A 17,715-nucleotide genomic window follows, 5' to 3' on the forward strand; every position below is an offset into this window, starting at 1 on the left:
TTTTTACATATATTTCAGTATTATAAATTAATTTTTTTCCATCTTAAATAAAACATAACTTTATATAAATGACATAAGAAGTTATTTATTTAATAATTTTTTTTTCAAATTAACACGAGGGGAAAAAAAAAAAAAATTATGTTCTTACGAGAATATATATATTTATATATATTATTAAAAAAAGAAAAAATATTATGTTTTTATAAAGGTTTCAATTTTTTTATATAATATTTAAAAAAAAAAAAAAAAAAAAAAAAAAATGTAAAAAGAAAAAATTAAAAAAATTTATATATTATATATATATATATATATAAATTAAATTAAGCCGTAATATGGGTACATAGGAAGAAGGGGAATCCTTTTATTATAAGATATATTATTATATACATAATATATATAGAGAGAATTATAATAAAAAAGTTCCGATAATTTTTTTTCTATTTTTCAAAATTATTAAAACACTTCTTCCAATTCTTCTAAAAATGTTAAGTTTATTAAATTGTTCAGTTCGTTAAAATCTATAAATGTAAAGAAAAATAGAAAAAATAAAATTAATACCACATTATTGTTATAAAAAAAAAAAAAAAAAAAAAAGGACTGCTATTCTTTGTATATATTTATATTTTCTTTCTATAATTTTATAAATTACAATATTTTAAGAATATTAAAAATATACATAATATATAATATATATATATATATATATATATATATATATATATTTTTAAATGTGTAACATTAAATTCTTTTATTCTTACTCATTGAGTTTCCTCCATTTTGTACATATACTATGTTACTTAAAGTATCATCTTCATTAACCTACATATTATTTAATAACAAAGATATACAAAAATATATATATATATATATTATAATATCTAAATAATGATATTTGAATACTATTATAATATATACACACAATATTATATTGTTATCTTTTAATATTTTTCATTATTTTATTTTTATTATTTTTTTTTTTATTACCCTTCCTAAAACTTCCACATAAGTTTCAAAAGAATCGTCTATTTGTTCTTCATTTAGATAACATTTTATTTCAGCATCTATAAATAATTTTTTATATTAAATAATATATTTATATCTAATAAATTATACCACATTGAACGTGTATATATAAATGAACAAATAAACATATATATATATATATATATATATATATATATGTGTTTTCATTTTTTATTATTATTATTATATATCTTATTACTGTCACACGTTAGAAGAGTCAATTCATTGCCATCCTTTTTTAAAACTTTTCCAACAAGTCGAACATTCTTGTTATAAAATTTATTTAAATATTTTTTATTAACCCTCCTAAATTGTGAAGAATATAAAAAAATATTAACACATAAATATATATATATATATATAGTATCATTATATAATTTATGTATTATTCTATTTTTTTAATTTTTCGTTTTTGTTTCTTACGGAGCTACAAAATGTTCCATTTGTTATAGAAGAAAAATTAGATAATGATATATTTTTTCGCTTAAAAGAAAAAATGTATACAAGAATTTTTTATTATTAATATATAAATTCTAAATTGGGGATTTATTTATATTTAGTTGTTAAGTTCTTTAAAGTTCATATTTTTAGAGTATTTTGTTATATGAAATTATATTTATATAATTATTTTGAGGAAAAAAAAAAAAAAAATTATATAAGCAGTATCATTTTTGTGTATAATAATTTGAGAAGAAAAAAATTAAAATCATAAAAAATAAAACAATGTACATATGAATTATATATTTATATGTATTTATTTTATTTTATTTTATTTTTTTTTTTTTTTTTGTACTAAGGAGAGAGAAAGTAATGCTTATAAGAAATATCAATAAAATCTTGAATTTTAACTGTATGTATATGTATATATTTATTGTTTTTTTTCCTTCAAGATATATATTAAAAAATAAAAATTATTTATAAATTCATATTTATTTTTAAGACAAATTATTATTCAAAAAGAAGAAAACAAAATAAAATTTACATAAAATTATGTAGTCAAGCAATTACACAATGAATATATATATATATATATTTATTTATTTATTTATTTATATTTATAATAAAGTAGAATTAATATATTCACAATTAATTATTATCATTTTTTATAACATAAAAAATAATGATTATGGTTAAACGTGAAAGTTACACAAAAAAATAAAAATAACACATGTTAGAAGATATATATATATAATAATATATGGGTATATATTAAGGTTTATGGATTAAGATCAAGGAAACGTTTTTTTATAAATAAGAAAAAAAAAAAAAAAAAAAAAAAAGATAAAACAAATATACTGTATTATTATGCATATTATATATATTTATTGTATTTGGAATATTCATTTTATTTATTTATTTTATTTTATTTTATTTTTTGGCCCTATATATAAATGGCTCACTTTTGGACATCGCGATATTTAAAAAATGCTTCTCTGTCAAATATTTTTTGTTCATCCGATAAGCTATAATTTTTGGAAATCCTTTTTTTATTTTTATGATTTGGAGGTTTTGATATCATACCTAAGTTTTTCTTTTGTCGTAGGAATTTATTTTTTTCTTTTGTATATTTCGTTTCTTGTTTTTGTACATAGCGTTTCATTACTTCTTCCTTTTTGACAGGAGAAAGAGGAAGTTCAGATGCAATATTTTTACGGTTAGATTTTTTTATCCATTTGTTATATTTAGCATTTATATAATTCCAACTGTTTTTTTTCTTATCATAAAATGTGGAACTATTATTCAATTTGAAATAATCAGTTGCTAAGTCGATAGGTGTATTTACAATATCATGTTTTTTCTTTTTTCCAAATAATTTAAGTTTTTTGGTACCTTTTATAATTTTACTTCTTGTTTTTAAACCAATATACTTTTTTTTTTTTGTATATTCTTTTTTTTCTTCATTAATTGATTCATCTTTATTTATTTTACAAACAGCATACCCATTGGTATTTCTTTTATTAAAATGATTTTTGGAAGAAACATCCTGACCATTCATAAGATCTGCATTTATTACATTTTCTTTGACTTTCCTTTTTGGTGTATCTATTAAATTATCATTGAGTTGATCATGTATATCTTCTAATTGTCTACTCTTATATATTTTATAGGAATCTGATTTGTTTTTTTCATATATATAATGTGTACTTTTATCATTTATATTAAAGGAATAATTATACAAACTGCTGTTTGAGTTTTCTTTTGATGGTCTTTTAAGCCCACTAATATAATCTTCACATTCGTATGTATCTTCTTCCTGTAATAAAATATCATCATTTATTTTATTATAATCTTTTTTTTTAAACAAATTGTTCCATTGGTTAGTTTGAGGTTGATTATTAAATAAATTATTCATTTGTATATTCTCTGAACATATATTATTGTCCTGATTTTTACTTTGGCTAAGATCAAAAGGAAATAGGCTCTTTTCTAATAATTCCTTTTCTATATTATTTTTATCATTTATAAAATTATTATTTTTATATTCCTCATATGTTTCTTTGGTATCTTCCATTTTTCCTTGATTTGACATCATATCTTTGATTATACTTTTACACAATATATCTACATTTTCATTTTTCTTATCTATACAATTTTCTGCAAGGTTATATAAACTTTTTTTTTTTTCTTCTATATTTTGAGAATTATTATTATTATTTATATTGTTCTTTTCCTTATTATTAATATAATTTTCTTTATATAATATTTCATCGTTCTCATTTATACACAGATCATTTTTTAAAATTATGTTTTCGTCTAATTGTTCTGAATTTTTATCATCTTCATCAAGTGATTTACTTAAAGAATTATAATTACATTTATATGAATCATTTATAACATTTTCCTTATCATATATATTATAACATTCCACTTGTTCTTTATTGTTTCGAAATTTATTTTGCTTACGATATAGATAAGTATTTATCTTATAATCATTTGGATAATATTTATTAGAAGTTGTTATTTTTTCGTTTTTATTTTTTATGGGAACAAGTTTTTCTTCACTTTTATCACCTTCTATAATTTCCTGATGAATTATGTTATCGATAATTTGTAAATCATTAATGTTATACTCTCTTAAACATTGAGAGATAAATTTTTTATGTAATGAACTTATTAAGTGTTTTATGTGACTATTCATATGAGTATTAAAATTAAAAATATAATTATAATTATAATTAGATTTGTTTGTATCAATATTATTCCATCTATTTAATGCTTCAAAAATAGTATGATCACTTATTAATATACTTTTTTCCCTATATCCATTAATTGGATTATTTATATTTGTATTATGATTATCAATATGAATTTGTGTGTCTTCCTTTATATCTGAATTGTTTAATGTAACGGATAAATTATTTTCCCCTACATTGTCATTTATATGACTTATATTATTTGTACAGGTATGGTTATTAATATTTAGATTTATATTTATACTTTTATCTTTAGTATTTTTTAATTTTTTTAATTTCTTTTGTTCTATTAAATCATTAATTTTCATGACAATATTATTTTTGACAATAGTTTTATTTAATTGATATTTTGCAATTTCATTTCTAAGTTCACTTAAATTTTGATTTTTAATTGAACTTAAAGGAATTAAAGGCTTCTCTAAATTTTTGAAAGGTAGAATATCTTGATTAATTATTTGAATTTTTATAGCTAAATCTTTTGTATTTAATAAATCACATTTACTTAAAACTATTTGATATTTTACATTATATCTATCAAAGAAATGTAATAATTCTTTATCGCTAGTTTTAAGTCCAACTCTACAATCAATAAGAACAAAAACTTTTTTTAGATTTTTTCGATTTTTTAAATAAAATAAAGTAAATTCATTCCATTGTAATCTTAATTCTTCTTTACTTTCAGCATATCCATAACCTGGTAAATCTACTAAACACATTAAACATGGTTTCCCTATTTTATAAAAATGAATTTCTTTAGTACATCCAGGTATTTTGCTAACTTTAGCTTTATTTGTCCGACCACATAGTTCGTTAATAAGTGTTGATTTACCACAATTAGATCTACCAATAAAAGCTATTTCTGGATATTTTGGTAAAGGTAATTCATTTACTTGAATAGCTGTTTTATATAAAACCATTCTTGGCTTTAATTGATCTAAAAATATTGGAGCGAAATTAGGACGTTTTTCATTCATATATTTTTTTTGTAATTTATTTAAAGGTTTCCCTATCATTTTTCTTTTTAGTTGTTCATAAATGTTCAAATCTAATTTTAAACACTTTTCCCTTTTCCTTTTACTCATATAACCATTATAATTTAACATTTCATCATTTATCATGTTTACATTTCTTCTTAAATTTTCAACTCTCATTGAATTCTGTACGCTCGAATATCGTCTCAAAGCATAATTCATCAAATTCATTCTCTTTCAAAATATTTAATAAAATTCATTTTATCAAAATTCAAGAATGAAATCGGGTCAAATATTTCTGATAGAAAATAAAACGTTACACATCGTTTTTACAACAATATATATATATATATATATATTTTTATTTATTTATTTAAATTAATTTTTTTGCTTTTCTTTTTTTTTTTTTTTTTATTTTTTTTTTTTTGGTAAATATATATGTATCTATGTAAACCTTTTTAAAACTCATAAAATCATTAAATAAATAAGCATATATTTTAATTCTACAAATAATTGAAGGTGGTGATGAATATATTGTACATATATATATATATATATTATTTAGGTACTACCTTTTTACTTTTATTATTTTTATTTATAATTAAAGAATATAATAATATTAGCGTCATTAAGTATTTTCAAAAGTTATATAAATGTTTAAGATTTACATAAAATATTTATAAGTCATATTATTCTTTTCACACACGCGTTAATAATAATCCTCAATATATGAAAATGAGAAAAATATATCATAAAAAAAAAAAAAAAAAAAATTTTCTAAAGCAATATTTCACAATAATAAAAACAGAACAGAAGCAATTTTTTTTTTTTTTTTTTAAATAATTTATGATCAATAAAAAATAATAATTCAATTATATATATTTGTGTTCTATGTTTTGTTATTATAAAAAAACAAAAATAATATAAATTAGGCACATATTTTACTTTAAAAAAAAAAAAAGGTAATACAATGAAAATAAAGTATATAAATATATAATGCATATGTACTTTCATATTTTAAGAAGAAAAAAAAAAAAAAAAAAAAAAAATAATATTTGTTTCGCTATATATATATATATATATATATATATATATATATATATATTTAAATAACTCCTTTTGTAATTTTTTACCGTTGATAATACAAATAAGTAAAAACATATACATATAAAAATAAATAAATGTATAAATATATACATATATATATATATATATATATATATATATATATTATATTTTTTTTTTGTGACAATATTGACACATTATATACATTCACTTATATATAGAGATAAATGTTTGCTTATTTGTTTTTATGATATTGTTCCTTGATCTAAAACACAAGTAATATCACCTTGGGAAGATATCCATTTGGTATCCTTATAATGAGCCACACCATCTTTTAATATAAGATGTGGTTGAATATGGAAGAAAGGATTTTTTTCTTTATCAAAACTAAGATTTTTATCTGGTATAACATTGGGGTCCATATTATGAAATAAGATTCTTTCTCCTATTTTTACACCATTTGGTGGAACAAGTAATTCTACTTTTTCATCAAAAGAGCCACATAAAACCATTCCATGACTTTTTTTTCCTCTTAAAGATTTTTCTTTTAAGTTAGCTAAAACTAAAACATATTTGTTAAGTAAATCTTCAGCGTTTTTCTTATTTCGTAATCCGCTACATATATCTCTAGGTTTATCTTCACCAAGATTAATTTTTAAACAATATAACGTATCGGCATCTGGATGTATTTCAACTTGTTCTACATATCCAACTAGCACATTCAATCGTGAGATATCATCTAACTTTTTGGTTTCTTCTACTTTTTTATTTGGTGCATTATTCTTATTTTGGACATCCTTCTTTTTATTTTTTGGACTTTCGTTATTTTGTGATTTATTTTCTTTGGATTCTTTGGAAGCAAAATTGTTCTTATGTTCAGGAGTATTGGTTGTAGTTTTATTATTTAATAAGTTTTCTAAACTATCTTTAACAATTAATTTTTTCAATGTACTAAAATTAGCTAAGATTGTTTCTTGAATATGTAAATACCATCTATAAATATATGAAAATTCGATTCTTTCTTTTACAGCCATTTCATCTAATAACTTGTGAATTGCACAAAAATAAAATATATCAACTATGGATGCATGTTTATTAGAAATAATATAAGACTTCTCACATAACAATTCATTTAGATGCTTCATATCAGACTGTTTTAATATGTATTTATCACTATCTAAATGGAAAATAAATTCTTCGTTCTCACTAACTTTCCCTTCATCTTTATTAAAAAGCTCACTATAACAATCATATATATCAATTAAGGCATATAAGGTACAAAAGAGATCCTTGTATGTTTTGTTCTTATATTGCAGTGTTATTTTCTAAAAAGAAGAAATAAAAAATAAATTAAAATTAAGGAGAAGAAATATGAATATATACTTAAATATATGTGTGCGTCTTATTTGTATTTCATCATTATGATATATAATGTATGGAAAAAAAAAAAAAAAAAAAAAAAAAAATTAACTTTTTTTAAAATACATTCCTCAAATGTTGAAAAAAGAACATATACAATATATATATATATATATATATTTTTTTTTTTCATTTTATTTTTACCTTATCGTAACATATTTCTGGTAATTTTACATTTTCATTATCTTGTACAACTGTAACCTTTATATAATCAAGAACCAGTTTTAAAATATCTGATTTAATATCATCTTTTACTAATGTTAAAACGCACATTTTGTAAATATCAAATTTATATATAATATATATATAATAGCAGTTTTTATAAAAAAAAATAATTAATATTAATAAGAAGGTTATATTATTATTTATTTTACTTAGAATAATATTAATACATATTTATGTAAATTTATTCTATTTTACCAATTTATTTATTTTTATTATTTTTTTTTTTTTTTTTTTTTTTTTTTTTTTTTTTTTCCAAAATAAAATTTATTAAAAATAAATATATGTAATGTTCATATATATCTTTTATAATATTTTACTTATAAAAAAAAATATTGTTAATTATTTTTATATAAACTTAACAATATTATTCATATTCTATATATTTGCATATATATTTTTCTGCGTATTTCTATAGCATGAATAATTTTTATTATAAATATAAATAGGAATATAAATATTTATTGATATATTAATATTTTATAGGTATTTTTTTTAAATCTATAAATGTTATAAGTCATGTATTATATAAATTATATATATATATATATATATATATATATATATTTTATTATATAATAATATTATATATATATTGACAATATGTTATATTATTATTATATTATATTATATTATATTATATTATATTATATTATATTATATTATATTATATTATATTATATTATATTATATTATATTATATTATATTATATTATATTATATTATATTTGTTTTACATATAAAGAATATTCATTTTAAAGAAATGAACTATAATAAAAAAATAATATTAATATATTATATCATTTTATTTTATTAATCTTTCTTTAAATAAATAGGGGATTAATATATGAATCATTTAATATTTGTTCAAATATAATATTATTATTATTATATATATATTATAAATAATTTTTTAAACCTTTATTTTAATAAGTGGGCCTTTTAAGAATTGCTCTTATTTGTATATGCCTATCCATGTACATATATAAAAAATATAATAGAGAAATTATTTATTTTCATTATGTTTTAATTTTTTTAAATTATTAAAATTTTTTTAAAAGAATTAGTTTTCTCTCTATATATTTTATCATTAATACAAATCATTAAAATTTATAAATAAATATTTAATTATTTTGTTATTTTTTATTTAATCAGTTGGTATGCTATATATATATATATATATATATATATATATATATTATAAATATATGGACTTAAAATAAATATAAAATAATATTCCAATTTAATAAATAAAAATTGAAATATATTTTTTTATGTGATGAAACGCTATTTGGTTAAATACTTAAAAATATAATATTATTCACCTCATAAAAATAAATACTTGATTTTTGTCAAAGAATAATATCATTTGTTCAATCCAAAATATGTACCCTTTTCTGATATAGAATAATTATATATACATATATATATATATATATATATTAAAAAAAAAGGTATATAATGATATTTATATAATCTTTAAAGATACATATTATCACAACTATATGCTTATTAATTATAATAACAAGAACTCCTTTTTATACTCTTATAATAAGAAAAAAGAAAAAAAAAAAAACTCATAAAAAGATGGAATTCTTTTTTAAAATATTTAACACACAATTATAATGCATAAATTTACCTATTCTTTTTACATTGCATTATTTTTTTTTGAACGGTATATACTTTGAAAGAAAAATAAAAATACACATATATAAATCAGTATATATAATAATATATATATTAATATAATAAAATTTTGCTAAGAAAAACATCAACTTTTTTTTAAATCCTTCACATATATATATATATATATATATGTATATAAATGTGCCTATGTTGAATTTATATGTAAAAAACTTTTTTTTTCTTTTTTTTTTTTTTGTTCAAAAATATATACATAAATATATTAAATGTTTTATTTTTTACTTTTATGGCAATAAGGATTAATAAATTTGTATAAAAGAAAAAAAGAGTTAAAAAAATGAACATATATAATAAAAAGATTCATATATTTATTGTTTATGTAAATTAATTATTTCCCCCTTTTCTTTTCTATTTCCAAAGTTGTTAATTTCTTATATGTTCATAAATGCTTCTTTATCCCATTTAAGAAAAACAACTACAAAATTATATTATATAGAACTTTATTGAAAAAGTGGAATTTTATTTTAGTTTTTTTTATTAACGTTATTTTTAATTTATATATAATATATAATTCTTTTATGAGGACCTTAAATATATATATCCATTTTTTTTGTTTTTTCAAATTTAAGAAAATTATGATATATAAAATATAGTAGCTATATATTTATATATATTATTATAATTTAAAAAAAAAAAAAAAATTATTATATATCTATATCTATATATATATATATATATATATATATATACATATTATATCTATTTATGAATACAAATATATAATATACAATATGTTCTAATAATATATATAAATGAACGGAAAATAATTTTCCAATACGGCACAAAGATATGAATATTTTGTGCATTTCCAGATTGATTATATTTTTACATATATGAAACATATTATATATATATATGTATATTTTCATGAATTTATTGCTAGATTAATTTTTTCTTTTTTTTATGATAAACATTTGATTAAGTGGAACATAACGATGTATAACAATATTTATATTTACAATTTGGAAAACAGAAAAAAAAAAAAAAAAAAAAAAATGTTACATATATATGTATATAATATATATTTTATATTTATATATATTTGAAGGTTAAAGAAATAAAAATAAATTATATTATATTATATCATATTTTATTTTATATTATATTATATTTTTTTATTTTTATTTTTTTATTAAATTAAAATATTTTTATTTTTTCCCCTTTTTATAAAATAAAAAATATATATAATATATATATATATATATATATGTATGATATTTATATTATTACATTTATATAATTCATATATACACATTATATATATTATATATATATATTTTACGTGTATAACCTTTTTTTAAATTTTCCTTATATTTTTTTTTTTTTTTTTTTTTTTAAGATTAGTGAATTTCCATATAAGTTGTATAATTTATTTCATATAAATTTTTTACTTATTTTCTTATTTTTTTATTTTATTTTATTATTTTATTTTTTTTTTTTTTTTTTTGATGTACAATAATTAAAGAGTAAATTATTTTAAGAAAAAAAAAGAAAATAAGAAAATAAATGTAAGAAATATAAGAATATGCAGAATAACAATGCAGTGCAATATAGTATAGAAAATATAATGAAAAAAAATAGAGACGAAAACAAGTATGTAGATCTTTGTGATATAAAAGCAAATAATAATCATATAAAGGTTAATAAGTATATAACATGTGATAATATTACATTTGAGGGTAAAAATAATAATAATTATTATCATAAGAGTAATAGCCACATTAATAATTATTTTTGTTATGGTTCTATAAATAAAAGAGTTGATGAAAATTTATTAAGTTATAACGGGAGGATAGATGATTTAAGAAGTGGTAAGAAATGTGTATATTCAGAAAAACATGGGGAGGATAAGAATACATTATTAGGAATGAATAAGGAAGATAATAAATTCTTTAGAAGTGAGTTTATAAAAGATTATAATATGAATTATAATGATTGTGGACTTATTAATATGATGAATAAACATTATAATAATATAGTTAAAAATACAAATAAAGGAATAGAAGATAATATGAATTATAATTGTGATTCATTATTAGAAAGATATAATTATAATAGTGAAACGAAAAAGGAAAAAAAAAAAGTGTTGATAGATAAGAATTATATATATAATAACGATTATTATTTATACGATGATAATATAGATAACGACAAACTTATGATTCATAATAGTGATATGAAAAAGGAATATTCGCTTTATGATAAAAATGTATGTATGAATAAAAGTTGCGATAATATAAAATTTCAGAGTGAAATTATGAGAGGAAACCCAAACCAAAACAACATCAACATCAACAACAATATTAATAATAATAATATTCATAATAATAGTCATCATATTCATAATAATAGTCATCATATTCTTAATAGCAGTCATCATATTCACAATAATAATCCTAATAATTATAATATTATTAATAATGATATTAATTCACTTGCTATAACTAACGAAGAAGAATTGGAGAATAGAATGTACAACTTAGATTTTGAAGAAGAAAAAAGTGAGTCTAATAATTTATTACTCAATTATCCTCATGAAGAAAAAGAAAGCACACATAAACTTAATATATACAGCCTTTTTAATAAATCCAACAAAAATAAAAATAACAATGCAAATACTGGGATAATAAATTTTTTAAGAAATAAAAGATTGAATAAATATTCTTATGATAATAAGGGATTAAAATATGACTCTACAGAAATTGATTCAAATGTGAATATGAAAAAAAATTACATGATAAAGGGTTCATATGATACTTCTCCAAATTTAAAGGGTTATATATATGAAAATAATGACATAATGAAAAAACAAATCAATACAATAAATAATTTAAATAGGTTTAATAATGGAAATGAAAATGTTATACATCTGAAAGAAAATAATGAATATAAATCTATGATGAATTCCTTTGAAACATTAAAAATATATGAACAGAACGAAAATAACAAACAAAATAATATATATCTAAATAAGATGAACGAACATTCAAAAGATAACGACGACAAAAAATTTATTAATGATAATATAAATGATAAAAATATTCATAATAACAATAATAATAAAAGTAGTATTAATATTCATAGTAATAATAATAATAATAATAATAATGCTGCTGATATTAAAAAATGTTTACAAAAAAAAATCAGCGAAAGAAATCCATTTAGCATTCACCATTATGTAAAACAGGAACATATGAGTGCAACTAATTTAGGAAATATAAATAAAAATAATATTTTACTTAATAATATAAATAATAATTCTTTTGAAAAACATAACGAAAAAGTATATATTAAACAAATGTCTATGATGGAAAAGAAAGGTAAGGATATTTTTAAAACACTATCAGAAGAACAAAGTGTGCACAATATGAATCAAAATAGTTTTTATGAAAATGATTTTAAGAATAATGCTACAAATAAAATGAAAATGAAGGAAAATGATGATAATCATAATAATATTAATAATATTGACAATAATAATAATAATAATAATCATTATAAGAATGAAAAATGTGAAGTTGATTTGAAGAAAAGGAAGTATGAAATAAATTATAAAGGATTGAACAATTCAAAGGTAGGTAATATAAATAATGATGATAAAATAAATACCAGTGAAAGGAAAGAATACTATATGAATATTAAGAGCGATTATCCTAATAATGTTAAAAGAAATGATATAAAGAATAATGACTGTTTAAAAGATTTTGATGAAGATGGCTCATCAAGTAAATATATTTCTTCCCATTCAATGAATGTTTCTTCATGTGAATCGTACAAATCCCTTTGTAAGAATAAGAAAAAAAAATCCAAAAGTAATTGTAGGGATAAAGGATATAATAATAAATCATATAAAATTAAAAATAATAAAAAGCTAAAATGTTTCAAGAAGGAACAAAATATCGAAGAAAATAATTCTCAAAATGAAATCTGCAGAAATTCTTTAATTGGTTGTATAAGTTGTATGTATGAAGGTACCAAAATGTATTGTCATTGTCATAATATTAATAATAAAAATTTAAATACTCTTATTACTAATGTCAAGAATTTTGATGATTTCTCTAAATGTTCACCAAATAAACAGAATAAGAATAATAAAATTTTAAGTGAACAGAATATTATAACGAATAAAAGTATTAATATTAGTAATATTAATAACAATAATAATAATAATAATAATATTAATAATGATAATTGTAATGTGAATTGTTCCAATGTTTTTTTTGATAATATATATGAAAACATAAATCCCAAACGTGAAGATAGTTCTTTTAATCTTAATCAAGGTAACAATAAAAGCATTTATGATTATAAAAACAATTCCCTTCACCATGAAATGGTTCAAACTAATGGCAATATTGTTATTAAAAATAATAATCATGATAAAAAAATAGAAAAAACATATCTACTTAATAAAATAGTAGAACCCAAAAATATTTTAAAAATGGATGTAAATGTGGTTGGTGATATGGTTAAAAAAACGAATCAAACAAATATAACAAACACTAAACTATTAAAAAATAATAATATAAATAATAATATGATAAAGAAAAATATAAAAAATGAAACTTTATCAATTGATAATAATGAACAGATAAATAAACAAGATGATGGTAGTACAAAAAAGAAAATTATGGAAGGAAATCAAAAAATGAACAAATTTAATCTTATGGAAAATTTGATATATAACGGTAATAATTGTAGAAAAAACTTGGAACAAAATAATATTAAATTATTTAAGAGGAACATAAAAAATAATACCACTAAATATATTACCAAGGATAATTTTATTAAAATTGATTACATTAAGCAACATCGAATATTAGAGAATAATCAAAAAGGAATCATTTTTGATATAAATGAAGAGAAAAATAACAATTGCATGAATAAGAGTAATTTTATATATCATAATAATAATAATATAAATAATATTAACAATATCAATAATATTAACAATATCAATAATATTAATAATATCAATAATAATAATAATAATAATAATAATATCAATAATGTCAATATCAATAATATCAATAATATCAGTAATAATAATAACAATAATTTTATATATCAAAATAATAGTAATATGCCAATTTACTTAAATGAAAAAAAAGACATGAAAAGAAAAGTGTACAATATGAATGAAGGGAATATAATATTAAACCCCTCAAATAAATTAATAAATTATAAAAATGGACTAGGAGGGAAAAATAATAATATATGTATCCATACACATAATTTAAAACTGAAAAAAGTTGAACAAGATGATGGCAAATATAACAAAAGTATTGGTACCATAATGAAATGTAAATTGTATAATTTAAAAAAAAATGTTTATAAAAATGATAGTAAGGTTGTAGACATACCCATGAAATTAAATGATTTAAATAATAATTCTTCTAGGATATGTACCATATCTAATTTATTAAATGAAAATTCTTCTATGTATAATAAAAAGGAATGTGAATGTAAACGTGACATCTTACAAAATCAAGAGTTTATATCTACCAAACGTTGTGATAAAAAAGTAGAAATAAAAACTATTCTTAATAGTAATATTAATTTATCTAATAAGAAAACTAAGAAGAAAAAAAATGAAGATGTTAGTTTAATCAAAATTAAAAAAGACGAACTGATAATTAAACAAGTTAAAAAGTTAAATAAAAATTGTTTACTTAAAAATATCCAAAATGTAGGGAATATCAAATCATATATAAACAGAGATATTTGTAAGGCTTTAGAAAATGTAAAAAGAAGTAGTTATAAAGTTAACAATGAAGATATTAGTAATAATACTACATATGAAAAACAAGAAGCAGTTATATATGTTAAAAATAAATTAAATACACAAAGGAAATGGAGAAGTGATAATATTATTACAACTAAAGGAAAAGAGGATAAGGAATATATAATAAAATGGAATAAAAAAACTGGAGTTTCTATATATTATAATAAAAACTTAAATGAATCCAATAGTATATTGAATGCAAATAATTATTATATAGAAAAAGATCATGTTGAAATGAAACAGGATAAATGCCATGTTGATATGGAATCTTTTAGTAAAAATGATAATACTCAAGATATGTATATAAACAAAAATAACATATATAATAATAATGATAATATAAATAATAGTGATCATATAAATAATTTTAATTCATATTCAAGTGATAAAAAAAATATACATAATAGTACACTTCTTGAGGCGTCTCCTAATGAAAAAAATATCAATATGGGGAAATATAATGAGGATCAAAATAATATATATTCGAATAATATTAAAGTTGAAAACCAAGATGATGTAAATAATTCATGTTATTACAATGATATGTATGAATCTAATTTAAAGGAATATGTACAAAGAATTACATGTAATAATAATTTGGAAAAAAAAAATGATCATAAAATAGAGCTCGAAAAAAAAAAAATAAATAATGGTTCAAATATATACAATTGTAATAACGATGAAGAAAGAAATTTGCTTATTATGAAAAATAAGATGGAGCAAAATAATTGTGTTAACTATATAACCAATAAAAGAAATTTGGACACAGAAAATAATACAATATTGCTAAATGATATAATATTAAGTAATGATATAAAACATATTGAAAGTATTGTAAACTATGATAAGGAAAATATAAATCATTTAAATAATAATATCAATAAATATCATGAGAATTTTGTATCAAATGTTCGTAATCATTATAAAAAGAAATCAATGAATTATATGAACAAAAAGTATTTTGATGATTTAAATAATATTTATTTTTTACTTGAGTATTTTACAAACACATATAAAACATGTAGTAATAATTTAAAATGCATTTTACAACTTCTTAAATATGAACTTGACAAAGAAAAAAAAGAAAGTGTATATTTTTCAAATAATCAAAAGTTTTTATATATTGCTGTTCCTTTGATGAGCCAAGATAATAGTTGTGACTATAATATAAATGATGAAGAGAAAAATAAAGAAATAAAAAAAAATGAAAAGATAGGTGAAGAGGCACCGAATAGCTCTATGTTAAACGGAAAGGAATATATTTTAGAAGGTACTACATATAATATATTAGAAAGTTATAAAAAATCACATGCAGTAAATAATATTAAAAATGATACAAAAGAATATATAGAAACAAAAAATGATAATATACAAAGTGCTATTAATAATAGTAATGATAATTTGCATAGTATTTCCAACAAAAATAGCAAATTGAATGTGAAGAGAATATATAGAAATATGAACAAATGGATTAAGAAAAATAGAAAATATCCATTTAATAATAAAAAAATAAACTTTAAATATTTGATTATGAACGATAAGAAAAAGGATAAGAGTTGCAAATGTTGTATTAAAAAAAAAATTATAAATAATGAAAAAATATTATTAAGAATGAATATATTCACAATACGACATAAGAACCATTTCTATAAATTAAAGTTCAATAATAATTTTGTTATTAAAAGAAATAAAGTGCTTAATAAAAAAAATGGTAAACTATATAAATTTTATCCATTCTATAATGAATTATTTTTAAAATATGAGAATGATCCAAATGGAAAAGTAGAGACAAATGAAAAATTAAAGTGCCTAGATAAGACAATTAGTAAAAATATAAATCATCAAGAGGATCATAAGACGAATGATAAGAATCATATTAATAATATGAATAATCATATAAATAATAATAAGATCGATGATGTTGCACATACTAATATTAATAACAATGATAATCATAATATGAATAATAATGTTAATGTGTCCAATAATAATAATATTTTAGATGACCTATTTTTCTCAGATGATGACATTAATCTTATTTATATGTATAATACTAATACTAATATTGAAAAACAGTACAGCTTAGAAAAAATAAATATTAATTAATATAAAAAGTCGTTCTCATTTATATTAAATGAGAATAATGTACTTATTACTTTTCCTTATCAAAAAAAAAAAAAAAAAAAAAAAAAAAAAAAAAAAAAAATAAAAAAAAAAAAAAAAAAAAAAAATTTTTTTTTAAAAAAAAAAAAAAAGAAAAAAAAAAAATAAAAAAATTTTATATTTTAATATAAAAATTAAATTTTTTTTATTTTTTTTTTATTTTTTAAAT

General features: G+C 18.1%; 4 protein-coding genes across 4 annotated transcripts; 1 reads left to right on the forward strand and 3 right to left on the reverse strand.

Annotated features, from left to right (window-relative positions):
- Positions 1-453: 453 nt before the first annotated feature.
- On the reverse strand, positions 454-1,466 carry PRSY57_1441400 (replication factor A protein 3, putative; the record flags this gene model as incomplete). The annotated part of the gene is made up of 5 exons (XM_012910011.1): positions 454-518; positions 759-819; positions 985-1,061; positions 1,223-1,329; positions 1,447-1,466. 5 exons carry the CDS (start codon positions 1,464-1,466, stop codon positions 454-456), a joined length of 330 nt encoding a protein of 109 aa, XP_012765465.1.
- A 953-nt stretch (positions 1,467-2,419) lies between these two features.
- On the reverse strand, positions 2,420-5,419 carry PRSY57_1441500 (GTP-binding protein, putative; the record flags this gene model as incomplete). Its single annotated transcript, XM_012910012.2, has 1 exon — positions 2,420-5,419. One exon carries the CDS (start codon positions 5,417-5,419, stop codon positions 2,420-2,422), a length of 3,000 nt encoding a protein of 999 aa, XP_012765466.2.
- A 1,079-nt stretch (positions 5,420-6,498) lies between these two features.
- Positions 6,499-7,945, reverse strand: PRSY57_1441600 (tRNA binding protein, putative; the record flags this gene model as incomplete). Its single annotated transcript, XM_012910013.2, has 2 exons — positions 6,499-7,578; positions 7,817-7,945. 2 exons carry the CDS (start codon positions 7,943-7,945, stop codon positions 6,499-6,501), a joined length of 1,209 nt encoding a protein of 402 aa, XP_012765467.2.
- Positions 7,946-11,123: 3,178 nt separating this feature from the next.
- PRSY57_1441700 (hypothetical protein) lies at positions 11,124-17,489 on the forward strand (the record flags this gene model as incomplete). Its single annotated transcript, XM_012910014.2, has 1 exon — positions 11,124-17,489. One exon carries the CDS (start codon positions 11,124-11,126, stop codon positions 17,487-17,489), a length of 6,366 nt encoding a protein of 2,121 aa, XP_012765468.2.
- Between the last annotated feature and the right edge of the window lie 226 nt (positions 17,490-17,715).

The sequence above is a fragment of the Plasmodium reichenowi genome, chromosome 14 (genome assembly GCF_001601855.1).
Source record: "Plasmodium reichenowi strain SY57 chromosome 14, whole genome shotgun sequence".
In the NCBI taxonomy this organism is placed as follows: Eukaryota; Apicomplexa; class Aconoidasida; order Haemosporida; family Plasmodiidae; genus Plasmodium; species Plasmodium reichenowi.